Source organism: Rhinatrema bivittatum, unplaced genomic scaffold (genome assembly GCF_901001135.1).
Source record: "Rhinatrema bivittatum unplaced genomic scaffold, aRhiBiv1.1, whole genome shotgun sequence".
Classification (NCBI taxonomy): Eukaryota; Metazoa; Chordata; class Amphibia; order Gymnophiona; family Rhinatrematidae; genus Rhinatrema; species Rhinatrema bivittatum.
The window spans coordinates 201,702-229,556 of NW_021820719.1; the positions used below are offsets into that span (position 1 = coordinate 201,702).

Genomic DNA, 27,855 nt, shown 5'->3' on the forward strand with positions numbered 1-27,855 from the left:
TGCCGAGGCCCAGCCCCTTTTAAAATGCACACGGCGAGATGAAAATTATTATTTTAGCCAAAAGATCTTCCTTCAAAAATTGGAAGAAGGATTTATCTGAAGAAAATAGGAAAAAGCATAAGCATTGGCAAAGTTAATTGTAAAACATTGATAAGGCAGGCCAAAAAAGAAAATGTGGAAAGAAGTTGGCCATAGAGGTAAAAACTCATATTAAAACCTTTAAAAAATATATTCAGTGAGGAGAATTTCATAAACTATTATGAACAAGGAAGACTTGGGGAAAGCCACTACCTACCGCTGGGTGTTAGCAGCATGGGATCTATTGACTGTTTGGGATCCTGCCAGGTATTTGTGACTTGGATTGGCCACTGTTGAAAACAGGAGGCTGGGCTTGTTGGACCATCAGTCTCACCCAGTATGGCAAACCTCAAATTGTTATGTTCTTATGCTGGGAGTGTTGTTTCATATTTTTTATGGTGATCCTTTTCTCCTTTTGGTTAAATCATCCACATAATTAATAAGGGTGATAGTAATGCTATATAAAGTATCATAATAATTGCAATGACATTGGAAAACTAATAAGAGAAAGAGTCAATGGAGATTATGGTCTCAATCCTCCTAAAGAAAGCATTCGAATAAGGAAATCATACACAAAAGGCAGGTAGTTTTTTGGAGGAAAAAAACTCTAGAAGGGGTAGCAGTATGAGGGTGGAGATGGGTGAAGTAGACAACAGATGGAGTCAGTGGTATTGCATAACAAAGAAGAAATGGGCATATTAGGTGGGTCTTCAGGTCACAATCTGCCATCATATTCCACGTTTTTATTAAACATTTTGGAGGGATGAAATTGAATTAGAAAGTTTTTAGGCCAAATGAGCTAAATTTACTGTAGTTGGGACACTGCTAAACCATTTTCATGTTTCTCCTACTGTGTGTGCTTTTGAAAGCCTTTGTATCAGGCTATTTGGTAACACTAAAGCAATTCCATCATCCCTGCACCGATCTGCTCTGAAGACTTTGTCTTTTGGCACCCCCAGGTGCAACTTATGTTCAAGGATTCGGAGGAGCAAGAGCAGAAGGTCATCCTCCAGGCCAGAGGGCAAGAGTTTAATGTTCCCCGATGCGTATCACCTGACCCTGTAGAGGAAGAGACGGTCTGCAAGGGCATCTGGATAGGATGTAATGTGAAATGAGCTTGTCTTCCTCCTTGTATATAATGTTTATTGTTTATCATTTCACAGTTTCCCAAGTAAAGAACCCTTGCATGCTGCAACTAAGAGTTTGGAGTCATTTCTACTTCACAGTGAGTGTTCCTTCTGGCAGCTTGGGGGTGGGGCTGGGGGTGGGGGGTATGAGGAGCGATCGCTGCTGCCCACAGCTGCTTCTGGCCCTGAACAAGCAGATTGGGTCAGAAAGTATCGGAGAAAGAGAAAAATAATAATCACAACGGTGCCACTGAACTTATGTGGGTTTGTAATTAACCCCATCTAGAGGTGAAAAACAGCAACTACAGATGGGGAAAGATAATTCATCCTTGGGACAGCCACATTTGACGTTGCTTGAGCTGTTGCTGCTGATTACCTACGATGTATTAAGAACTGGATGTTTAGCAATAGACGTACATTGAGCCTTGGGAAAACGGAGCTGATAGTACTAAGTAGTTTTCCAGATAATACTCCTGCTTCATTTCCAGTTGCAGGATGGTAAATTCCAGTTCCACAGCATGTTAGAAATATAGGCATTCAAATTGGAGCCTGAGCTTTCATTGAAAACGCAGGTTAAAGCTGTAGTAAAACATGCTCTTTAAAGCTTCAAATATTATGAAAACTGAAAGCCCTGTCTATCATCAAGTGATTTCCACATGCTTTTCAGGCATTGATATTACCATGTCTTGACTACCACAATTCACTGTCGGGCTGATTCTGTAAAGTGTGCTCGGCCAAGCACACTGTCTAACACAAGGTTGGCTGAGTGTTTTCGACATGCGTCTATTACCCCTTATACTGTAAGGGGTTTAGTGCATTGAAAACGCGTGGCCAAACCCCATGGAAACTAATAGCACACATCACATGCAACTGCATGTTGATGAGGCTATTAGTTAGTCACTCGGGATACTGAAAGTAAAATGTGTGGCCAATCCATCCATTTCTTGAGGAGGCATTAATTTATGAGCAGCAAAAAAGTGTACAGAAAAGCAGAAAATACCAAAAATATTTTTAAAAAATATTTAAAAAAATATGTGCTGGCCAGGCCGGTTAGAAGAATGGACATTCAATTTTAACAGCATCCATTTTCCTAACCGATGGCTGTCAGCAGGTTTGGAAAACTGCCGCTCGTAAAATTGAGCGTCGGTTTCCTGAACCTGCTGAAAGAGCCATCTCTCCTGGGCCAAGGAGGTGCTAGGGGTGCATAATCATCCCTAGCACCTCCTTTTAGCGCGACCCCCGTCATCTAAATATGGGATTGCGTGCCCAGGAGAGGTGGCTGGGTGTGCATTGGGAGAGTGGGCGCTCAACACGGAGTGCTCGTTCTCCCACGCTTCTTACAGAATCGGCCTGGGTATTTAGAGCTCCCACATTCTGTGCTATAATCTTTGCAGGGGGTTCAGAACTCTGCAGCACAGGCTTTAGTGGGTGCTGGCTTTAGAGAACATATCACGCCAATTCTTCGCATTTGCACTGGTTATACTCAGGATTCATGCCTAGAAGGTCCTTTCCCCAGGAAAATCATATAAACAGGACCAGGCAAAGCGATATCCTTCCTCCTGCAAGGGCTAACTCAAAATCCATGCCTCAAAATGGTGCCTTAGGTATTTATAGTGTAGGACTCCAGCATTTCTTTCTCCCACATAGGGGAGGTATGACCCAACAAATTCTACTTCTCCACCCACTTATTGAAAGGATGTGCTCCTTCTGGTAGAGGATACTCCTGTAGAAGAACATAAGAACATATGAACATGCCATACTGGGTCAGACCAAGGGTCCATCAAGCCCAGCATCCTGTTTCCAACAGTGGCCAATCCAGGCCATAAGAACCTGGCAAGTACCCAAAAATTAAGTCTATTCCATGTTACCATTGCTAGTAATAGCACTGGCTATTTTCTAAGTCAACTCAATTAATAGCAGGTAATGGACTTCTCCTCCAAGAACTTATCCAATCCTTTTTTAAACACAGCTATACTAACTGCACTAACCACATCCTCTGGCAACAAATTCCAGAGTTTAATTGTACGTTAAGTGAAAAAGAACATTCTCCGATTAGTTTTAAATGTGCCACACACTAACTTCATGGAGTGCCCCCTAGTCTTTCTATTATCCGAAAGAGTAAATAACCGATTCACATCTACTTGTTCAAGACATCTCATGATTTTAAACACCTCTATCATATCCCTCCTCAGCCATCTCTTCTCCAAGCTGAAAAGTCCTAACCTCTTTAATCTTTCCTCATAGGGGAGCTGTTCCATTCCCTTTATCATTTTGGTAGCCCTTCTCTGTACCTTCTCCATTGCAATTATATCTTTTTTGAGATGCGGCGACCAGAATTGTACACAGTATTCAAGGTGTGGTCTCACCATGGAGCGATACAGAGGCATTATGACATTTTCCGTTTTATTCACCATTCCCTTTCTAATAATTCCCAACATTCTGTTTGCTTTTTTGAGTGCCGCAGCACACTGAACCGATGATTTCAATGTGTTATCCACTATGATGCCTAGATCTCTTTCTTGGGTTGTAGCACCTAATATGGATCCTAACATTGTGTAACTATAGCATGGGTTATTTTTCCCTATATGCATCACCTTGCACTTATCCACATTAAATTTCATCTGCCATTTTGATGCCCAATTTTCCAGTTTTGCAAGGTCTTCCTGCAATTTATCACAGTCTGCTTGTGATTTAACTACTCTGAACAATTTTGTATCTGCAAATTTGATTATCTCACTCGTCATATTTCTTTCCAGATCATTTAAAAATATATTGAAAAGTAAGGGTCCCAATACAGATCCCTGAGGCACTCCACTGCCCACTCCCTTCCACTGAGAAAATTGTCCATTTAACCCTCCCCTCTGTTTCCTGTCTTTTAGCCAAAGGACTTCACCACCTATCCCATGACTTTGTACTTTTCCTAGAAGCCTCTCATGAGGAACTTTGTCAAATGCCTTCTGAAAATCCATGTACACTACATCTACCGGTTCACCTTTATCCACATGTTTATTAATGCCTTCAAAAACGTGAAGCAGATTTGTGAGGCAAGACTTGCCTTGGGTAAAGCCATGCTGACTTCGTTCCACTGCCATTAGCAATGGTAACATGGAATAGACTTAGTTTTTGGGTACTTGCCAGGTTCTTATGGCCTGGATTGGCCACTGTTGGAAACAGGATGCTGGGCTTGATGGACCCTTGGTCTGACCCAGTATGGCATTTTCTTATGTTTCTTATGTTCTTATGTTCATTAAACCATGTCTTTCTATATGTTCTATGATTCTGATGTTTAGAACACTTTCCACTATTTTTCCTGGCACTGAAGTCAGGCTAACTGGTCTGTAGTATCCCGGATCGCCCCTGGAACCCTTTTAAAATATTGGGGTTACATTAGCTATCCTCCAGTCTTCAGGTACAATGGATGATTTTAATGACAGGTTACAAATTTTTCCTAATACATCTGAAATTTCATTTTTTAGTTCCTTCAGAACTCTGGGGTGTATAGCATCCGGTCCAGGTGATTTACTACTCTTCAGTTTGTTAATCAGGTCTACCACATCTGCTAGGTTCACCAAGATTTGGTTCAGTCCATCTCCAGTAGAGTTCTCCACACTAATGTGCCTGTTTTTATTGTAATCAGCTTAGAACCAGGAATTATATGAGCTAGAAAGCTTTTACAATAACTTAATAAATAACGAATAGAACTTCTACAGCTTAATCAACAGGAGGTGCTGCTGGCTACTGCTCCAAGATCAAAGATTGCCTGTTATATAGTTCCAGTGCAGATGTTCCTTAAGCAAATGGGTGAAAATAATTCTCTAGGCTATTTGAATGTTTTCTTTCCATTTTTAACTTGCTCTTTAACACAAAGCAATGCATAGAAACAAATGTATTGGTGTCTATTGCTTCTTATTGGAAGATTTTCTCCAAAGTTTGCAAATTTACAGATTCCTTAATTTTTGCTATTGATGCTCATTAACTTATTTTTCAATTTGCCATTCTATACAGGTCAAGAATGCTTCAGAGGAACTAAGCCTGATGTTGGCAAGGGCATTATGTCATCTTTCAACAATACCCTTTTCCAGCCTTCATTCTTTGTCCTGAAGGGTATTCCAGGACTGGAAGATGTGCACATCTGGATCTCTATCCCATTCAGTTTGATGTATGTGATTACAGTTATAGCAAACTGTCTTATCCTCTTTATTATCAAAACCGAAGCACGCCTCCACCAGCCCATGTACGTTCTCCTTTCTGTGTTGGCAGGGATTGATCTTGCTTTATCTACCTCCTCACTTCCAAAGGCAATTGGAATCTTTTGGTTTAAACTTGAGGAAATACGTTTCGATGTCTGTCTGTTGCAGATGTTCCTAATTCAATACTTGGGTAGTATTGAATCTGGAATCCTGACGCTAATGGCCTTAGATCGCTATATTGCAGTGTGCAACCCCCTGAGATACACGGCTATCCTAACCAACACACTCCTAGCAAAAATGGTGGTCATCGTTTTAATGAGAAGTGCAGTGCTTGTGTCTCCAGTTCCCATCCTTCTCAAAAGACTGCCGTTCTGTAACAGCAACGTCATTCATCACACGTACTGTGAGCACATGTCTGTAGCAAAGCTGGCCTGTGCAGATATTACAGTCAACTTTGTGTATGGGTTGAGCGTGTCTCTGTTCATAGGTGGGATTGACGTGCCGCTTATTGCTTTGTCTTATGCACTGATACTTCGATCCGTCATGAACCTCTCTTCGAAGGATACCCGGGCAAAGGCTTTTAGCACCTGCACTGCCCACGTCTGCGTGATTGCTGTCTTCTACACGCCCTTTCTCTTCTCCGTTTTTATACAGAGGTTTAAGAACAAGGTGGCCCCTTCTGTTCAGATTACTGTGGCCAATATCTACCTCCTTGTCCCCCCCATGGTAAATCCCATCATCTATGGGGTGAAGACAAAGCAGATCCAGGAGAGGATACTGAAGATGGTCTGTCGGGGAAAGGTCACTTCTGATCAGAAGAATTAATGGGCACCTCTGTCTCATCCACCCTCCTGTGTATTCTGGAGTATTTCAGACACGCACAGGAAATGTACTAGCATCCATTCTGATCAGAGCTGAATGCTTACTGTGAAATCAGGATTTCTGTGCATTAGCAATACGATTATTTTTAAACTGTCTCTGCACAGCTCCTAAGAGTCCCACCAAAGTGCATGATCTCTTGGTTATATATATAGAACATTTCGCTAGCTCCTCAATCTTTTCCAGGTCCTGATAAAATGCCATTAATGGGACTGCTCCCATGATCATCTCAGAGAAGCCTGAGGACAGTTTTAAGGGACTCCATGCTGCAGTCAGGCCCTCATTGTCTTCAAAGCTGTGCTAAGTGTGAGCCATAATGCGGTGCTCAGACTGTGGCAATGGGGTGGATGGAGAGGCAGCGGCATCCCGAGAACTTTACTGGTGCTTCGGTATGGCAGGCAGCGAGTAATGGGAGATACAGAGACTGAAGAGGAAAAACAGGGTGCGACTCCAGAGAAGCAGAAGAGACAGTGATAGAGACGGGGAAGAGTTCAAGTCATCTGGGGGAGAGAGTGACTGGACAGAGATGCTGAAGAGAGTGTTAAAGGGAGATGAGAATGGAGAGGGCGGGAGAGAGAGAGAGAGAGAGAAGTTGAAAGGGGAAGAGGGAGAAAGGGAGACAGAAAGAGGTTGAGGGAAGAGATGAGTTTTGATCTTGGGCCACAGGGTATGAGCAGAGAATGGTGAACTCCGATATGTTAAACTCTCTTGCCGAGTGATACGCATTGTCTTCGGTGAAGAGTCAGAGAGTGCTGACAGTAGTTGCCAGTGAAGGAGATGAGACAGAGAGAATTCCTAGGATTCTTCAGACCCATTATTATAAGCAGGATTTGGTTTAAGTGAGTTCACTGCTTTGTACTGCTTGTCAATCTGATTAGTTATGTTTCATTGAATTTGTGATTTTAATTAGTAGTGGTGCAATTTTATTGTTAAATTGATTATGTTGATTGTTTTGTGATGCTGCATAATTTGTGAAACCTTTTGCATATCACTTTGAGTTGCAGTGCTTCAGTGATTAACAACTGTGATTAAATAAACAAACACGGTATGGTAGAGAAAGAAAGGTTAGGTTTCTGTGAAGCTGCTAGCTCCTGGGAGGAATATGTGACCCATTTATAAACAATTTCCGGAAGACGTGGAATGATGAGTAGCAGGGGCGTAAGGTGAATGACCAGGTTGGAGGTGCACCTGCGTGGACCTAGGCCCTGAAAAATGTGCCGGGGCCAGGAAACAACCAGGCCCCCACTTACCCCTCGATAGAAAAAGGGGCAGGAGGGATGCCCACTTGCCTCTTGCCCCGCTGACATCCCATAAGAATGGCCTCCATTGACTGTGACATCAGTGTCAGTCTCATGGACAGCCAGCACCATTTTGTTGTATGGCCATCCAAGAAAAAATTGGTCTCATCCAGCCTTGAGAAGGCGCCATTTTGACACAGAAGAAGCCTCAGAGAAAACTCAGGACAGAATCAGGGCTGGTGCAAGACTGTTAGGTAACGATGGAGAACCTTACGGCCTTGCATGTTTCCACCTGCCCTGGGTCTCAACCTCCTTGCACAATTAAATTACTGTGCATTTATAACAACAGACTTTACAAGAAAAGTAGAGTCTTCTGAGGCACAAATACACTTACAATATTTATATTCGATTTACATGCTCTATTTTGATGCCAGCCAGAAGATCCTGTAAAAGGACACTTGGAGCTTATCTAATATTAGGCCTATTGTAATGCTTGATGGGTGTGGGCTTGGCCTTTAGAAAGCCATGAGTAAACTGAATTACATTTCCATATAGCAAACCTTCTATGCCAAAATAACATTTAACACCAGTACTCAAAATATTACACCAGACCCTAAACACCAATACACCTCCTATTAGTTAAACAGAAAAAGCCAGGCTGCTAGAGATCCCTACAGAGAAATTGTGTTCTAGTAGAATATCTCACCACAGTCATACATGTAGAACAATGACTGACCCTTATCAAATACAGAATAAAGACACCATAAAACAAAAATAGAAACATGCAGACAAAAGAAATATGAACTAGAAACCACAATCCAGACTCTGTATACAGTACAACAATGGAAAACAGAAACACCACCATGTCTCATAAAACATCAGACAGTAAAATCATGAAATATAAAAGATCATAATAGCAAAACCTTGCTATGAAAGTGAACCAACATTTTAAACCAAATGACGAATAGAATAACTTTTCTATTGATACATTTTGGGATCACATGGTACAAGACCTTATTCTGTGTGAGTTTTCCCCTTTCACCTACTCTGTGTATTCTTGGCAAAGAGCTTGATGTTCACAATGCTGGTGACCTCAGCTTTGTTTCTCAGTTAGTGCTGCTTAATTTCTAAGAGGTGTATAATGTGAAAAGGTTGGCTACAGACCCCATCACACATTGATATGTGGAGAGAAGAAATGATTTGGGTTACAGTGTATGGAATTTAAAACCTTGTACATGAAGCAAATGTTTATTGTGGGAAAGTTTCAAAGATCTGGGGTATCTATATTGATTCTTTAACTATTGATCTGCTTTCCATATTCAAAATATAATTATATCTCAGTGTTATGGAAATTTGGAGTTTGGTACTAAGGTATAATTGGTATAATTCCTGCCTTTTGTCCATCTAATACTCAAAATAAAGATTAGTACTTTGTTTAGTTGATATGGGAGGGGCTGTAACTGTATTTTCTTATTGTTGATTTGAATCATTAATAAAGATATTATGGGGGAAAAAAAGACTTGTATTACACATTTTTCAAATATCACTAAAATAATTTAAAACAGCAGATCTAAATAACACCCACTAATTAAAACAAGGATATAAAAAAATCCTCATATCTCTATTCCTGGGAACATTTGATTTCCAGATGTCCTGGGATTATATTGGTAGTGAGTGGTTTGTTGTGGACATTCATCTCTCTCTTTCTTGTACACATGCACACACACACACACACACACACACACACACACACACACACATGCTGTCTCACTCTTACATCATCACATGCTCTCTCACTTTAAAACAGAACGCACTCTCTCACTATCACGTACACATGGTTTCTCGCGCTTTCTCTCACACACACATGCATGCTCTCTTTCTCAAACACACGCTCCCTTGCTTTCACACACATGCTGTCTTGCTCATCCATATACATGCTCATTCACTCCCATGCACACACACACAAACACTCACACTCTCTTCCTCTCACACACACACACAAACACTCACACTCTGTCCCTCTCACACACACACTCTCATTCCCTCACACCACACACAGACTCACACTCTCTCTCTCTTACACACATACACTTTCTCTTTCTCCCTCACTTTTCCCCTTTCTAGAGGCACATGGAGAAGGAGCCTTCTCTTCTTGCAGCTCCCACAACTGATGGGAGTTTCCTATTCCTTCTGACCATTGGAGTTTCTTTTCCTCCAGCTCCTGGTTACATGCTGGCCCTTAAGGTCTTCTTCCTCCTTCTCTCAAGACTGTAAGCGGGCCCCATGATTTTGTCCCCTGCTGCTCTCAAGGCCAGGAGCAGGCTCCGTGGTTCTACTTCCTGCGGCTCATAATGGGACAGATATTCGTACCTAGGTGCGGGCGTAGATTTGTGTGCGCAACCCGGCACACACAAATCTACGCCCGATTTTATAACATGCGCGCGCAGCCGCACGCGCATGTTATAAAATCTGGGGTCGGTGTGCGCAAGGGGTTCCACACATGTTCACCTTGCGTGCAGCATAACAAAATAAATCTCTTCCCTCATTAACATCACTATGTCCCTGCTAATGCCATCAAATTCACTTCCGCCCACTTCCAACAACACAAATTTCTGTTTTCAAACTAAGCAGATCAATTCATTGAAATGGAGTCGCTCTCTTTTCTTTTTTTTTTTTAAATGCCCAAATCAAATAATAAATAAATAAAATAAATAAATGTGTTCAGTTAGCCAATGGTTTAAAAAAAAAAGAAGAAAAAATATAAAGATCAGGTATATATGGTAAGCATGTCAGTCCATATAGTATGTGATGAGTCTATGTCGAAGGATAATTTCTGCAATTAGTGCATATACAGTTCTTTTAGTAGGATTCAGTGCTGATGGCAGAGCAGAATCTCTTAGCTCCTTATTAGATTAGATGCCAAGCCTAAATAAAAGTACAACAAATCAAATTAAGGAATAAGTAAATGCCATCATGTCATGTACTCCCTATATCTAATTTGCATAATAATCCCACATTATTTCAAAACATCATGCAATGGTCCAAACCACAAACATAAATAATCAAGTTAGGTAATATATACAGTGCGCCAGGCCCTCCGAAAGGAACTTTCCGTCTACCCCCCACCTTCCCCTCCCTTCCTGCCTCCGGGCCCAGCAGGCCTGGAGAGGCTTCTGGCCAGGGCCCACACCCTGCTCCTGGACTGCCCTGCCCCACCCACGCCCTGCCCATTTCTTTCAAGCCCCGGGAGTTACACGCATCCCACGGCTTGTGCGTGTCACTGGGACTATGCAAAATAGGCTCGGCATGCGCAGGAGCGGGTTTTCGCTGGGAATGCTGGGAAGGCCTACAGCTCTTCCTCCTGCTGCTCCTTAAACTGAACATGGCCTGCAGATCTTCCAGATATTGCTCCTGGGCTGGATGGGTCCCATAACTCACTTTTATGCTGCTCATATACTTGTGCAACTATTTCTGTTGGTAGAGGTGCCCATAGCATATCCTCCTTTCCTCCCACATGGGCCCTTGCTACACTATATCTAATCCTGGGACCACATGGGTGGGAAGAAGGAAATGTTATGGCTGGTGCCAGTCCCAGAATGGTGGCACTCAGGATCCAATGGAAGCTGGTGATGCACCACTTTGCACTGTGATGGATGGTAACATAGTAATAACGGCAGAAAAAGACCAAAATGGCCATCCAGTCTGCCCAGCAAGCTTCCAGTGGATCCTCCTATGGACTCCCGTAGTGACTTATTCAAAAAAGTGAGCAAGCCTAGGGTTAACTGAGAAGATGGCAGCAGACCTCAAATTCCTTGCATCTCTCACTGGAACTGTGAATTTTAAGTCAAACGCTCAGGGGCGGATTTTCAGAGCCCTGCTCGCCTAAATCCGCCCAAATCCGGGCGGATTTAGGCGAGCAGGGCCCTGCGCGCCGGTGAGCCTATTTTACATAGGCTCACCGGCGCGCGCAGACCCCGGGACTCACGTAAGTCCCGGGGTTCTCTGAGGGGGGCGTGTCGGGGCGGGCCCGGTCGTCGCGGCGTTTAGGGGGCAAGCCCGGGGGCATGGTTACGGCCCGGGGCAGCCCGGGGGCGTGGCCGCGCCCTCCGGACCCGCCCCCAGGTCGCGTCCCGGCTCGCTAGCGGCCCGCTGGCGTGCGGGGATTTACGCCTCCCAGAGGGAGGCGTAAATCCCCCGACAAAGGTAAGGGGGGGGGCTTAGATAGGGCCGGGGGGGTGGGTTAGGTAGGGGAAGGGAGGGGAAGGTGAGGGGAGGGCAAAAGGAAGTTCCCTCCGAGGCCGCTCCGATTTCGGAGCGGCCTCGGAGGGAACGGAGGTAGGCTGCGCGGCTCGGCGCGCGCCGGATGTACAGAATTCATAGCCTTGCGCGCGCTGATCCAGGATTTTAGCGGATACGCGCGGCTCCGCACGTATCTACTAAAATCCAGCGTACATTTGCTGGCGCCTGATGCGCCAGCAAAAGTACGCCTATTCGCGTTTTTTGAAAATCTACCCCACAGTGTAGAAGAGAAAAGAGAATAAAAATGGAAAAATCTAAATATCAAAACAAAAAGAAAGAAACAAAATCCAGGAAAGCGAGCCAGGTTACGTTCGGCACTGAGGTGGATTCCAAGGCTCTGCTAAATTTCCGTCCTGAGAAGAAACTTCCCGAGCTGCTCGCAGAGAGAGCCCCTGTACCTGAAGCTCCCACACCCACCTTTCCATGCCACAGTGGACACAGTTGGGGCAATTTTCGGAAGTACCCACATAGATAACTGCGGTCTTTGTACCTATTACTATATGAATGAAAAGAGTCCAAGGAAACGTGTCCACAGAAATTTGCCCCTGCTTGTACTCTTGGTACGTTTTCTCTTCAACGGAATGTGCATTGCGTTGAAAATTCTACCCTCCCGCAGCCTAACCACACCACCTAGCACGATTTTATCTGGGTAAGGGGTAGATAATTTTTAAACTGTCAACTTGATGGGTAAATCAGTATTTGTCAGGTAAACTGGCTTTTGAAAAATGCCCTCAATGAATTCTGCTGTTCTCTAATTAAAAATGAAATTCATTTATTATTATTATTTTAATAATGCACTTTCCATTCCCAGAAGATCACGCCTAGAAAAGACACATGCACACACATACACAACTCGGCACTGGACAATCTCTAATGAATAAAGTGTCTGCCAGGAGTTTCATACAATTCTAATATTAACGTCTCTATGTCCTACAACCACTAGCGTGCGTGCTGAGCTGAGCTGAGGTAAGCTTCACGTTCTCTACAACTGCTGAACTTTAACAAGTCAACTGGTAAGGGTTACATTGTTTCTGGTTAGGAGCAGAGATTATTTATCAATTATCCAATTATTTACCAATTAAGAAATACTATTCGGCTTTCCATGCATTTATAGTACTGCTGGTCCTGACATGATGGGCATAATATTTCTTAGCTTTTCAGAAACTATGTGCAATTTGACTCAGATCTTTACTCCAGATATTACTGCATGTTAAGGGGTAAATTTTCAAAAGCTATAGAGACTTTTTTTACTTACGGGTAAGGAGTTTTTCCATTTATAAGAAGTTGACTACTGATCATCTAAATTTATTTCCTCAGGGAATGTTTTCAGAGCTGCGGTTTTCTCCCAGGTATCTCATGTTGGCAGAAGGATTTGGATGTCATTTGGCATAAATCAATACTTTGAGTTTGTGTCATCATAAGAGCAAGGGGCATGAGGTTTATGATCGATAGGATGGGTGGCAGGCATACCCCAATGATCTCTCCATTTCCTGGTCACTTGATTAGTTTCTTTGTCCTTTTCAGGTCTATGTTATAGAATTCCTCAGGAAGTGTTAGTTTCTTCTATTTTTGGTGTTGTCGTACAACTCATTTCTCTCTGTTTCTGCATTTCCTGTTTCAGTTGTGGTTTGCTTTTTGAGATTCTTTTTTTATCTGCAGTGTATCTTTCAGATGCACTGATGTGTTCTGCATCTTTCTCTTTATTGGCATAGTTTATTTTGCTGTGGGGTAGTTTTATCTTCTTGATTTCTGGCTTTCTATTTTTGTTTATATTGGGGATACTCGTGTTTACGTTGATGTTTCCTTTTGTAATTTCTCCTGATATGGATTTGTGATCTGTTTTGGTAATTGGTTTAGTTTTAGTTTCTGGGTAAGACTCAACAGTTAGGTTTTTTATTGGTATGTCAGCTCTTTTGTTGTGGTATGCAAGCAGGGGTGTTTTCATTTTCAGTCTGTTGTTGTGAAGTTGTGGAGCAAACCAGAAGACCATGAATAATGTGGAATAGTTCTCTACTGGCTGCTTTTGCTTCCTTTATAGGTTGGAGTAGTACCGGTAGGTGTTTTATTTTTTGTTTCATTTAAAGTTTTCCTGAATATTTAGAAGGATAGCATCCATTCTATACTGTCTTCTTCTTTTCCCGTTTTCTTTCCTGTTTTGATATAATCTATTTTGTCTTATATTTTATGAAAATCCCAGCATAGAGCTCTGAACCTACTTGGTTCAGGGTTATTTTACAGGTTTTGTTCTAGTGGTTGACTAGTTTATTGAGTTGATCTTGTTGGAAGTTTATTTAATTGCTTAGAATTTCGCTAATTTAGACAGTATCAATTTTCTCTTTTTTTGGTTTAGATCTGCAGTGTTATGTACTGGTTGGCCATATGTTTAGTTCAAATGTGATAATTGATCATAGAGCGATCATAGGAAATCACTGGGTTGCTTTTGAGTTTGTGGATTGATCCTCTACTTCCTCTCATATTGTAGATAAGTAGAAAGTTAATGAATGTGTTATGCAGTCAGCTATGTTTGATTTTAATATCCGTTACTATATTGTTTTCATGTTTGGTTTTATTCTGTTTTATCCTTAGAGGGACCAATTGTAATAGGACCTGAGGTAAAAAATGTATTAACTAACTAAATAAATAAATCAATAAATGAGAGCTCCAGTGTACAAAGTTCATTTGTGCAGACTTAATGCATGTGCTGAGGATAGGAAGCCTGCACTATGTTTGGGGTTCTCAAAGTGCCAGTTAAAATCTCTCAGTATCAGAAGTTCTGGTGTGTCCAGTGCTAATTTCTTTTATTTCTATTTTATTATGCTTTATTCAGTTACAATAAATGAAAAAAAATAAAATGATGTAAATCAAGAAAACAATGAAGGAAATGTCTTAACAACCACAGATAAAAAAATATATCTTAGTCCTCGTCATGGGGAAAGCAAGTAATAAGAACATAAGAACATAAGAAATTGCCATGCTGGGTCAGACCAAGGGTCCATCAAGCCCAGCATCCTGTTTCCAACAGAGGCCAAACCAGGCCACAAGAACCTGGCAATTACCCAAACACTAAGAAGATCCCATGCTACTGATGCAATTAATAGCAGTGGCTATTCCTTATTGATTAATAGCAGTTTATGGACTTCTCCTTTAGGAACTTATCCAAACCTTTTTAAATTCAGTTACACTAACTACACTAACCACATCCTCTGGCAACAAATTCCAGAGCTTTATTGTGCGTTGAGTGAAAAAGAATTTTCTCCTATCAGGAGGTCTATTTATAATGTTACCCTACATGTCTAACCACCTGATTTATCTTAACGAAAGGTATCAAGATGTAATGAGTCATTTAAAATAAAATTATTCTCGATATATGCCACCAGGCACTTACTTATTTATTTATTTATTTATTTATTTATTTATTTATTTTATTTAAATTCTTTTAATATACCGATGCTCAAGATGAAGGGCTTATCGTACCGGTTTACAGCGTAACCAGGGGTAACCAATAAAATAGAAGAAAAAGTTACAATGAACAGGGATTTACAGTACAGGAGAATTAAGAGCGAGAGAAATTAGTTTAACATAACTCTAACAAGTGTAAAGTAAGTAACAATCAACGTATGATACTAGCTTAGACGATGGCCTGATATGTAAAATCGAACTGTGGCAGGAACGATCCAGGAGAAGGGGGGGGGGTGGGAAACTGTGAAAATAAGGGGTGATTGTCTTCGCTAGTTGTGGAGTGACCCATCAAGGGAAAGCTTGAATGAACAGCCAAGTTTTCAGTTTCTTTCTGAAGGAGAAAGGGCATTGTTCCCAGCGAAGTTCTGGGGGAAGTAGATTCCATTGATAGGGTCCGGCAGTGGACAAGGCTCGTTTCTGAATGGAGGTGTGACTAGTGGATTTATTAGGGGGAGCCTGGAGAGATCCTTTGTATGCCGATCTGATCGGCCTTGCAGGTTACTAGAGAAGGAATGTAGCACCTAAAGCTATAACTCTCTGTTTCAACTGTACAAATTGCATTCTATAATTTTGTGTAATTTGTGATATATCCAGCAACACATATAACCGTTGGCCACAGAACAAACTTTTCTTATTATTTGAGCAAGCTTTCCAATTATGACAATGACATACCTCGACAACACCACACTAGCCAACAGGCTAAATTACAGTCTATTCCACTCACGCCACATGTAGAATTTAGCAACCCTTCGCTACAGCAGCTCACTTCAAAGTTTTTCTTAATTTCAGTATGTACATAGATCCTCAGCAAGACTAAACATGGTTCCTCTTTCATGTCTCCTTTCTTGACCCTTATAATATATTTTATGCGCCTTATAATATAAATATGTGTTTTCCCCTTTTATTGTGATCCAAGTTTTTATGCCCTGTTCTATGTAATTGCATTCTTACATGCCTGTTTTCTGAGTTACAATGTAAACCGAGATGACATGTAAATTTTTACATGAATCCCGGTATATAAAAATGTTAAATAAATAAATAAATAAAATATAACAGAATATTTGAAAAACCAGATCCTTGTCCCGTTACAAAGCAAAGGAAAGCAATAGGTAGCTCTCAAGGAAATATTGTGTACAGAGGACTCAAGAAATACAGAGAAGGAAGAAGGGTCCACTCTAAGTGGGTCCATCCCTCCTTCAAAGGAAATATCCCTTTTACTTTTCAGGAGGTAATACATTTAGGATAGAGAAAGACAATTATCTGAAGAAATAAAATTTCCAATTGGTATTTCTCAAACAACTCAATTGCAGACAATAATAATTTATTCACTGGACATTTTTAAAATGCAAGTTCTTAATTCTCAACCTGTTTCTATATTTTGCACCTTAGAGTGTAATATCAAACTATCCCTCATATGAGCACCCTCTACACCTTGGAGAGCATAAGAACATAAGAACATGCCATACTGGGTCAGACCAAGGGTCCATCAAGCCCAGTATCCTGTCTCCAACAGTGGCCAATCCAGGCCACAAGAACCTGGCAGGTACCCAGAAACCAAGTCTATTCCATGTTACCGTTGCTAGTAATAGCAGTGGCTAATTTCTAAGTCAACTTATTTAGTAGCAGGTAATGGACTTCTCCTCCAAGAACTTATCCAATCCTTTTTTAAACACAGCTATACTAACTGCACTAACCACATCCTCTGGCAACAGATTCCAGAGTTTAATTGTGCGCTGAGGTTGCGTGCACCGGCTACCTGTCGGCGTGTGAACCTCTGGCATGGCCGACATCGCCCGTATGACATAGTGAGGGCAAAGGTAGCGCCGGAGCCATTTTGAATATTGGCAATACGGCCCGCGTGCAGGAGGTCGCTCCCGGACCCCCGCTGGACTTTTGGCAAGTCTTGTGAGGGTCAGGAGGCCCCCCCAAGCTGGCCAAATGTCCCTGGGGGTCCAGCGGGGGTCCGGGAGCGATCTCCTGCACTCGTGACGTCGGGAGCCAGGAACCAAAATGGCGCCGGCGCTACCTTTGCCCTGTTATATGATTAGGGCAAAGGGCCACCGGCGCCATTTCTATTAATGCAGCCGTGGCCAGAGAGCTGGAGATTGCGCCGGGACCCCCCCACTGGACCCCAGGTAATTTAAAACATTTTGGGGGGGTTCGGGAGGGTGGGGGATTTATTTTAAAGGGTCGGGGTGGGTTTTAGGGTTGTTTTGGTGTGCCGGTTTTCCCGCCCTCCCCCGATAAAATGATTTTTTAACCAAAAAAACTAAAATGATCAGATTTCCGCCCCCCTCAGCTAAAATCGATCGTTAAGACGATCGATCACACGATTCACATCCCTACTGGATATGCATTGATGGTAGAATTGATGGTAGTAAATCGTTTTTGAGACAAGAATAGTCCTGCTTCATTTCAGATTGTGGAATGTGCAAGGCTTGAGTACTGTGTACAATTCTGGTCACCAATTCTCAAAAAAGATATAGTTGCACTGGAGAAGGTACAGAGAAGGACGACCAAAATGATAAAGGAGATGGAACAGCTCCCCTATGAGGAAAGGCTAAAGAGGTTAGAGCTCTTGGAGAAGAGAAGGCAGAGGGGGGATATGATAGAGGTCTTTAAAATAGTGAGAGATGGTGGGGGCACTAGGACTAGGGGGCACTCCATGAAGTTAGCAAATTGCACATTTTGAACTAATTGCAGAAAATTCTTTTTCACTCAACGCACAATTAAGCTCTGGAATTTGTTGCCAGGGGATGTGGTTAGTGCAGTTAGTGTAGCTGGGTTCAAAAAAGGTTTGGATAAGTTCTTGGAGAAGTCCATTAACGGCTATTAATCAAGTTTACTTAGGGAATAGCTACTGCTATTAATTGCATCAGTAGCATGGGATCTTGTTAGTGTTTGGGTAATTGCCAGGTTCTTGTGGCCTGGTTTGGCCACGTTGGAAACAGGATGCTGGGCTTGATGGACCCTTGGTCTCATCCAGTATAGCAGTTTGTTTTGTTCTTATGTTCTTAAGGCTGATTGCACAGCATTATAGAAATATAGGTATTCGATTGGAGCTTGAACTTTTTTTGAAAACCTAGGTTAAAGCTATAATTGGAAGTGCTTTTTTAAGCTTTGAATATTATGAAAACTGAGGCCCTGTCTATCATTAACTAATTTTCATATGGCATTGCAGATTTTGATATACCATGTCCTGACTATTGCAATTCACAGTACTTGGGGCTCCCACATTCTGCGCTATGATATTTGCAGGTGATTCAGAACTCTGAAGCTCAGGCTTTGATGGGTGTTAGCTCTAGAGAACATATCACGTCAATTCTTCTCCTCTTGCACTGGTTTCCCATAGATTAGCAGCTAAAGTTCAAAATCCTTACTCACTGACTGGAGAAACTCCAGCTTGTATTAATTTCGTGTTGAAAATCCATAAAAATTTAAGGGCCTTAAGATCTAGCAGCTAGAATCTTCTTGATGTTCCTTCCTTTCATGTAAGATTAGCAGAAACCAAAGAGAAGATGTTTAATGTGGCTGGACCTATATTATGGACTCGAAGAGCATCTTTCTTTCAGTGTGCGTATGAATTAAGGCTATTTTTATGTTTGGCAGTCCATGGGGTAGGCCTTGATTGATTACAGTATTCAACTCACACCAGCAATGATGTCGAAAGCCAACAGCCCCAGCTCTCGATGCAGCTCTGACACTGCCTGAATGCCTCCATGCTCCTGCCCCTCCCTGAGGTCTCCATAGGTGTGCGCATGCAGCGCATATTGTCTCTTGAATGGCTCATGCAGGAAAAGCCCCATGGTGCCTTAGGATGACATCACCAAGCCCTGACTATATAGAGGTTCCCTGGACTGCCTAACCCCGGCTCAGCTACAGATCTCCTGCCTAGAGCAGTGTGAATTGCTCTTGTGTTCCTGTGTTTCAGTATTCCAGCCTTGCCTTGTCCAGTGTGTCTTATCTAGCCTTGCCTTGCCCATTCTGTCTCTCTAGCCTTGCTTTGTCCAGCCTGCCTCATCCAGTCTTGCCTTGCCCAACTCACCTCATTCAGTGTCTCATTCATCCTGTGGCCTGATCTCCTTGTACTGACTTCTTGCCTTGGACCTGAACACTCTTGCCTGTCATCTGAACCTGACCATTGCCTTGGATCCGATTACTCTTGCCTTCCACCTGGATATGATCATTGCCTTGGACCTGACTATGCTTGCTTGCCTCCTGCCCTGACCATTGGCATGTTCCCCCATATCTCTAGTCTGCTGCCTTTCTTGGCTCTGGTGTTTCTGGACTCTTGCACTTCCCTGTGCCCTAGCAACCCACCTAAGTACTGCTGGCTGCAAGAACTCATGGGCTTTACCTGCGGGAGAGGCAGCTGGTGTTGCGCTGGAGGTGGACCCTTGGTCTGAGATGGGGTTGACGCTACCTTCAGGGCAAGCCCTAACGGTCCCTATCATTGGTAGGAAGAGCTGGCTGATTGACGGAGGCCGACTGGAGCTTTGCCAATACCAACCCTCGTTCCCCGCAGGTTGATCCCTTGGGTAAGAACATAAGAAAATGCCATACTGGGCTCAGACCAAGGGTCCATCAAGCCCAGCATCCTGTTTCCAACAGTGGTCAATCCAGGCCATAAGAACCTGGAAAGTACCCAAACACTAAGTCTATTCCATGTTACCGTTGCTAGTAATAGCAGTTGCTATTCTCTAAGGGGTAGATTTTAAAAGAAGCGCGATCAGCCTACTTTTGCTTGCGCATCAGACTCAAGCAAAAGTACGCTGGATTTTAGTAGATACGCGCGGAGCCGCGCGTATCCACTAAAATCCTGGATCGGCGCGCGCAAGGCTATCGATTTTGTATAGCCTGCGCGCGCCGAGCCGCGCTGCCTCCCCCCGTTCCCTCCAAGGCCGCTCCGAAATCGGAGCGGCCTCGGAGGGAACTTTCCTTTGCCCTCCCCTTACCTTACCCTCCCTTCCCCTACCTAACCCACCCACCCGGCCCTGTCTACACCCCCCCCTTACCTTTGTCGGGGGATTTACGCCTCCCGGAGGGAGACGTAAATCCCCGCGCGCCAGCGGGCCTGCTGCGCGCCGGGCCGCGACCTGGGGGCGGGTACGGAGGGCGCGGCCACGCCCCCGGGCAGTAGCCACGCCCCGTACCCGCCCCCAAAACGCTGCCGACACGCCCCCGCAACGCCGCGCGCTCCGGCCCCGCCCCCGACACGCCCCCCTCCGAGAACCCCGGGACGTACGCGAGTCCCGGGGCTCTGCGCGCGCCGGGAGGCCTATGTAAAATAGGCTTCCCGGCGCGCAGGGCCCTGCTCGCGTAAATCCGCCCGGTTTTGGGCGGATTTACGCGAGCAGGGCTCTGAAAATCCGCCCGTAAGTGAACTTAATAGAATAGCCGGCAGAAGACCATTCACACTTTTTTTTCTCTCACATACTTTTTTTTCTTTTGGCTCTTAGTATATTGGGGCTGGCTGGTCTTAAGTAGGCCTCCGTCTGAGGACTTCCCGGGTATGATGGTAGGATCAGCCAGAGATCAGCAGTGGCAGTTAGGATGACTGGACGAGGCAGAGTTCCAGAGACCCAGGCGCCAATGGAGAACAGCAGGGAAGACAGGTGCACCTAGGTGGAAGAAGGCCGAAGCCTGAGAGGCCAAGTCCAGAAAGATACCACTAGGGGCGTAATGGAGCAGGCTGTGGTCAGACAGGTGGCAAGCAAGGATAGACGGTAGAATGGGTACAGGTCAAACCCAGGAGACAGTCCGGGAATGGTCAGGCAAGCAGAGGTCAAACCGTAAGTTAATCAGTATTGTAGTCAGACGAAGCAGGGGTCAAGCCAGGAGTCAATCAGTAGCGTGGTCAGACGAAGCAGGGGTCAAGCCAGAAGTCAATCAGTAGCGTAGACGAGCAGGGTAGACACGGAACACAGGAACAGGTACCTGGACGGAGAACAGGAACAAGCAGGATCAGGAACCAGGAACATAGACGAAGTACAAGAACAAGCAACTAAGCACACAACTAGCATGGAGACCTGTTGCCAAGGCAAGGAAGCACTGGCTGGGCCCAGCCTTATATACCGGGACCGAGTGACGTCATCCACCGGGGCCGCGGGGTGGTTTCCCGCCGTGGCCCCTTTAAAGCATGAACAGATGCGTGCGCGCATGCCTAGGAGGTGGCGTGGCGCAGGATGGTGGCGTCTCCCCGTGAGCCATGCGGGGAGACCCTCCGCGGAGCTGGAAGGTCCACGGAGGAGCTTGGAGTGCTGGAGGCAACTCGGGTGTGCAGGCGGCTGCCCATGGCCGCAAGGGATGTGGAACCAGGAGCTGGAGCAGGCAAATGAGGTAAGTGGGCCTGGTCAAGTGCCTGCCGTGGCCGGCACACACAACAGCTGGTAGAGGTGAAGCTTCAGTCTGTCCCATTTCAGAACACATTCACCAGCTGTTGGCATAAACCTTGTAGATTCACCTACAAGGTTGCATCAACTATGCCACAGCAGTAAGTCCTACTCCCACAAGTGTGCAGTAATACCCTCGCTTTCCTCTGTCGGTGTAAGCAATGCTGGTTATTTAAAGATTATAATACAAGAAGGGCTTCTATGTTGTGCTTATGGTTATTTTTGATATTACTTATTGTGTGCATTTTATTAATTCATGTTTTTATTGTAACCTGCTTGGATCTTGGGATTATGCAGGCAAGAAAGCCTTTAAAATAAATAGAGAGTTTCAGCAACTTAACCAATAAGAGGTGCTGTTGGCGTAGAACTAATGCCTCATGATCAGAATGTAGACTATTCTATAATTCCAGCTGAGATGTTCCCTAACCAACAGGCTGAAAGCATTTCACTTGGCTATTTTGAATATTTTCTTTCCATTTTTAACTTGACTCTTTAATACAATGCAATGCATAGAAACATGAATTGGTGTTCATTTCTTCTTTTTGGAAGATTTTCTCCAAAGTTTGTTAATTTGAAGATTTCTTAAGTTTAGCTTTTGGTTGGTTCTCATTAGCCTCTTTTTAAATTTTGCATTCTGTGTAGGTCAAGAATGCTTCCGTGGAACTAAGTCTGACGGCAAAAGCATCATGTTGTTTCTCAATAACACCCAATTCCAGCCTCCATTCTTCATCCTGAAGGGTATTCCAGGACTGGAAGATGTGCACATTTGGATCTCCATCCCATTCAGTTTGATGTATGTGATTACAGTTATAGCAAATTGTCTTATCTTCTTTATTATCAAAACCGAAGCACGCCTCCACCAGCCCATGTATATTCTTCTTTCTGTGTTGGCAGGGATTGATCTTGCTTTGTCTACCTCCTCACTTCCAAAGGCAATTGGAATCTTTTGGTTCAAACTTGAGGAAATACATTTCGATGTCTGTCTGTTGCAGATGGTTCTAATTCATGGCCTGGCAAGTATTGAATCTGGAATCCTGATGCTAATGGCCTTAGATCGCTACATTGCAGTGTGCAACCCCCTGAGATACACGGCTATCCTAACCAACACACTCTTAGCAAAAATGGTGGTCATCGTTTTAATGAGAAGTGCAGTGCTTGTTTCTCCAGTTTCCTTCCTTCTCAAAAGACTGCCATTCTGTAACAGCAACGTCATTCATCACACGTACTGTGAGCACATGTCTGTAGCAAAGCTGGCCTGTGCAGATATTACAGTCAACTTTGTGTATGGGTTGAGCGTGTCTCTGTTCATAGGTGGGCTCGACGTGCTGCTTATCGCTTTGTCTTATGCACTGATACTTAAATCTGTCATGAACCTCTCTTCGAAGGATACCCGGGCAAAGGCTTTTAGCACCTGCACTGCCCACGTCTGCGTGATTGCTGTCTTTTACACGTCATCTCTCTTCTCCGTTTTTATACAGAGGTTTAAGAACAAGGTGGCCCCTTCTGTTCACATTACTGTGGCCAATATCTACCTCCTTGTCCCCCCCATGGTAAATCCCATCATCTATGGGGTGAAGACAAAGCAGATCCAGGAGAGGATACTGAAGATGATCTGTCGGGGAAAGGTCACTTCTGATCAGAAACCTTAATGGGCACCTCTTTCTCATACACCCTCCTGTGTATTCTGAAGTATTTCAGACGCGCACAGGAAATGTATTAGCATCCATTCTGATCAGAGCTGTATGCTTACTGTGAAATCAGGATTTCTGTGCATTAGCAATACGATTATTTTTAAACTGTCTCTGCACAGCTCCTAAGAGTCCCACCAAAGTACATGATCTCTTGGTTATATATATAGAACATTTCTCTAGCTCCTCAATCTTTTCCAGGTCCTGATAAAATCCCATTAATGGGACTGCTCCCATGATCATCTCAGAGAAGCCTGAGGACAGTTTTAAGGGACTCCATGCTGCAGTCAGGCCCTCATTGTCTTCAAAGCTGTGCTGTGTGAGCCATAATGCGGTGCTCAGACTGTGGCAATGGGGTGGATGGAGAGGCAGCGGCATCTCGAGAACTTTGCTGGTGCTTCGTTATGTCAGGCAGCGAGTAATGGGAGATAGAGAGACTGAAGAGGAAAAACAGAGAGCGACTCCAGAGAAGCAGAAGAGGCAGTGATAGAGACAGGGAAGAGGGCAAGGCATGGGGGGAGAGAGTGACTGGGCAGTGATGCTGAAGAGAGAGTGAAAGGGAGATGGGAATGGAGAGGGGGAGAGAGAGAATTTGAAAGGGGAGAAGGGAAACAGAAAGAAGTTGAGGGAAGAGATGACTTTTGATCTTGGGTCACAGGGTATGACCAGAGAATGGTGAACTCCGATATGTTAAATTATCATGCAGAGTGGGGGAGTAGTCTAGTGGTGAGAGTAGAGGGCTATGGATCAGGAGACCAGCGTTCGAGTCCTGCTGTCGCTCCTTGTGACCTTGGGTAAGTCACTTTACCTTCCATTGCCTCAGGTACAAAACTTAGATTATGAGCCCTGTTGGGATAGGGAAATACCTGCAGCACCTGAATGTAATCTGCCTTGGTGCCAAAAAGCAGAATATAGATAAATAGATATGCAGTGTTGAATGACAAGTCAGCGTGTGCAGACAGCAGCTGCCAGTGAAGGAGCGGAGACAGCGAGAATCCCTAGGATTATTCCAGCAGGCTCTTCACAGGATTTTGTTTAAGTGACTTTTGATTGGCATTAGCTAAGTATGCCGTGCTGCTTCTCAATCTGATTACTTATGTTTTGTTTAATTAGTTAGTGATTTTAATTACTACCAGTGTAATTTTAGTGTAAAATTGTTTTGTGATGCTATGTGTTTTGTGAAAATGTTTGCTCATCACTCTGAACTGCAGCGGTTCAGCGATTAACAACGGAGATTAAATAAACAAACACGGTATGGTAGAGAAAGAAAGCTGCAAGCTCCTGGAGGAATATGCGACCCATTTATAAAGGATTTCTGGAAGACGTGGAATGATGAGTAGCAGGGGCGTTAGGTGAATGACCAGGTTGGAGGTGCACCTGCATGGACCTAGGCCCCGACCCAGCCCCCAAACCTGAAAAATGTGCCGGGGCCAGGAACCAACCAGGCTCCCCACTTACCCGTTCCATGAGGACCCTCATGGAATGGGGCAAAGCCCTTAAGAATGGCTGTGACACTGGCACCAGTCTCAGGGCCCGGCAGTCTCTATTCTGTTGCATGGTCCTACAAGAAAAAAATGGTCTCGGCCAGCCTTGACTCTGAGGAAGCTCCGAAGAAACCTCAGGACAGGCTCAGGGCTCATGCAAGAGTAATAGTCGCCCTAAGCGAACCTTAAGGCCTTGCATGTTCCCCAGTGCCCCGGGTGATAGCTTCCTTGCACACAAAATACTGTGCATTTATAACAACAGATTTTACATGAAAAGTACAGTCTTCTGAGTCACAAATATCACTTACAGTATTTATATTAGATTTACATGCACTGTTGTGATGCCAACCAGAAGATCCTGCAAATAGACCCTATTTATATTAGATTTACATGTACTGTTGTGATGCCAACCAGAAGATCCTGCAAATAGACCCTTAGAACTCATATAGTATTTGGCCTAATGTAATGCATGATGGGTGTGGGCTTGGCCCTTAGAAAGCCATGAGTTAAGTGAATTACATGTACATTATATTAAATCCCATGCCAAAATAACACTTACTACCTGCAGTGCAACTATTACACCAGGCCCTAAACACCAATACACCTCCTGTTAGGAAAACAGAACAAGCTTGACTGCTAGAGATCCCTACACATAAACCACATGCTAGCAGAATATCTTATTTCATATCATAGTAACAGAGTATTGACGGCAGAAAAAGAGCAAATGGTCCATCCAGTCTGCCCAGCAAGTTTCCCATGGTAGCAACTCCATGCAGGTTACCCCTCTGTTTCTGTTAAGGGTAGCAACTGCCACTCCGAGGAGTTTACCATCAAGCTTTATATATTTTTACTGCTGAGGAGCCTTCTTGAAAATTCAGACTGTGCTGCTTGACGTGGTTTGCTTTTGGACTTGGCCGAAGAAGGAGTCCTGTGCTTTTTCCCTAAAGTCTGCGCATCAGTACCCCAGACTGTAAAAGCTAGGGCCCGTGTTGGTCATACATGTAGAACAACGACCAACCTTGAACCAATACAGAATAAAGGCACCATAAAACATAAACAGAAATATGCAGACAAAAAAATGTGAACTAGAAACCACAATCCAGACTCTGTATACAGTACAACAATGGAAAAACAGAAACATCCCCCTCTCTCATAAAACATCAGTCAGTAAAATCATGAAATATAAAAGATCATAACAGCAGACCATACCTAGAAAGCGAACCAAAATTTTAAACCAAATGACGAATAGAATAACTTTTCTATTGATACATTTTGGGATCACATGGTACAAGTCCTTGTTCTGTGTGAGTTTTCCCCTTTCATCTACTCTGTGTATTCTTGGCTTGTTTCTCAGTAAGTGTTGCTTAATTGCTAAGAGGTGTATAATGTGAAAAGGTTGGCTACAGACCCCATCACGCATTGATATGTGGAGAGAAGAAATGATTTGGGTTACAGTGTATGGAATTTAAAACCTTGTACATGAAGCCAAAGGTTTATTGTGGGAAATTTTCAAAGATCTTCATTCAAAATTCAAATTGTAATTGTATCTCAATGTTATCGTGGAAATTTGGAGTTTGATAGTATGATATACTTGGTATAATTCCTGCCTTTTGATCACCTAACACTCAAAATAAAATTACTACTTTGTTAGTTGATATAGGAGGGGTTGTAACTGTATTTGTTTATTGTTGATTTGAATAATTAATAAAGATATTATGGGAACAAAAAACTCATATAAAATTTTTTCAGACATCAATAAAATAATTCAAAACAGTAAATCCAAATAACATCTGATAATTAAAACAAAGATATAAAAACAGATGCCATGGGATTATCTTGAATTAGCAGGAGGACAGAGGGGGTTGTTGCGCACATTCTCCTCTCTGTTTTTTACACACCCAAATGCTTTCACACTCTCAAACATAAACACGCTCTCTCACTCTCACACACACATGTTCTCTTGTTCTCTCACATATACACATAAACACACATGCTCTCTCACTTTCACATAAACACATGGAAGCATACTCTTTCACACTCTCTCACACACACACATGCTCTCACTCTCACACACACAAATTCTCTCTTGCTCATACACATACACACATATAATCTCACGCTCACACCCACACCCACACCCACACCCATACTCTCTCGCTTTCACACATACTCTCACACACACACACACACACACACACACGTTCTCTCAATCTCACGCGCATGTTCTGTCGCTCTCACACACACACGCGCACTCACACATTTTTTCACCTCTTTAGAGGCACACATAGAACAGCCTCCTCTTTTAGCTCCCATAGCTGATGGGAGCTTCCTTTTTCTTCTGTCTATGGGGGCTGTAAAGGTTCTTTTCTGGTTACATATAGACCCCACAGCTCTTCCTCCTTCTGCTCTCAAGGCCCCCATGGATTTTCCCCATGCTGCTTTTAATGCTAGGAGGGCCTGATGCTCTTCCTTATACTCCTTCTGAGGCTGGTCAAGCCCTCGGCTTACTTTTCTACTGCTCATGTGCCACTGTGCGTGCTCATGCTACTGTTTTTGTTGACAGGGGCGGCCATAGCATTTCCTCCTTCCCACCCACGTGGGTCCTTACTACGCTACTTCTGATCCTGTGTAGGTGAGAAGTAGGAAATGCTATGGCTGGTGCCAGTCCCAATGGAAGTTGGCACTGGGCACTATGACGAATGTTATGCCCCTACTGAGTAGTAAAGGAGATTCTCGTATGTACTCCCGTGGTGATTTATTCGAAAGAGGGAGGAAGCCTATGGCAAACTGAGGAGATGGATTCAAAACTCTCAAGAAGGCCAGGAATAGGCCACAGACCTTAAATCCCTTGTATTTTTCTATGAGAAGATATTTGGTGATATATTAAGCAAACCCAATGACCTCTCACTACAGCTGTGAATTTTAAATCATATGCTCAGCACAGAGGATTAAAACTGTGTGCAGTCATCGCTCCTGTGAAAAGCAGCTTGTGGAGGTAAGAAACAAGCAGTTCTGTTACCA

At 43.6% G+C, this 27,855-nt stretch overlaps 2 protein-coding genes across 2 annotated transcripts; both read left to right on the top strand.

Moving 5' to 3' along the window:
- Positions 1–1,602: 1,602 nt before the first annotated feature.
- LOC115082018 (olfactory receptor 52N4-like) lies at positions 1,603–6,220 on the top strand. The gene is made up of 2 exons (XM_029586277.1): positions 1,603–1,650; positions 5,288–6,220. Exons 1-2 carry the CDS (start codon positions 1,603–1,605, stop codon positions 6,218–6,220), a joined length of 981 nt encoding a protein of 326 aa, XP_029442137.1.
- A 16,128-nt stretch (positions 6,221–22,348) lies between these two features.
- LOC115082019 (olfactory receptor 52N4-like) lies at positions 22,349–23,311 on the top strand. Its single transcript, XM_029586278.1, has one exon. It carries the CDS (start codon positions 22,349–22,351, stop codon positions 23,309–23,311), a length of 963 nt encoding a protein of 320 aa, XP_029442138.1.
- Positions 23,312–27,855: the final 4,544 nt, after the last annotated feature.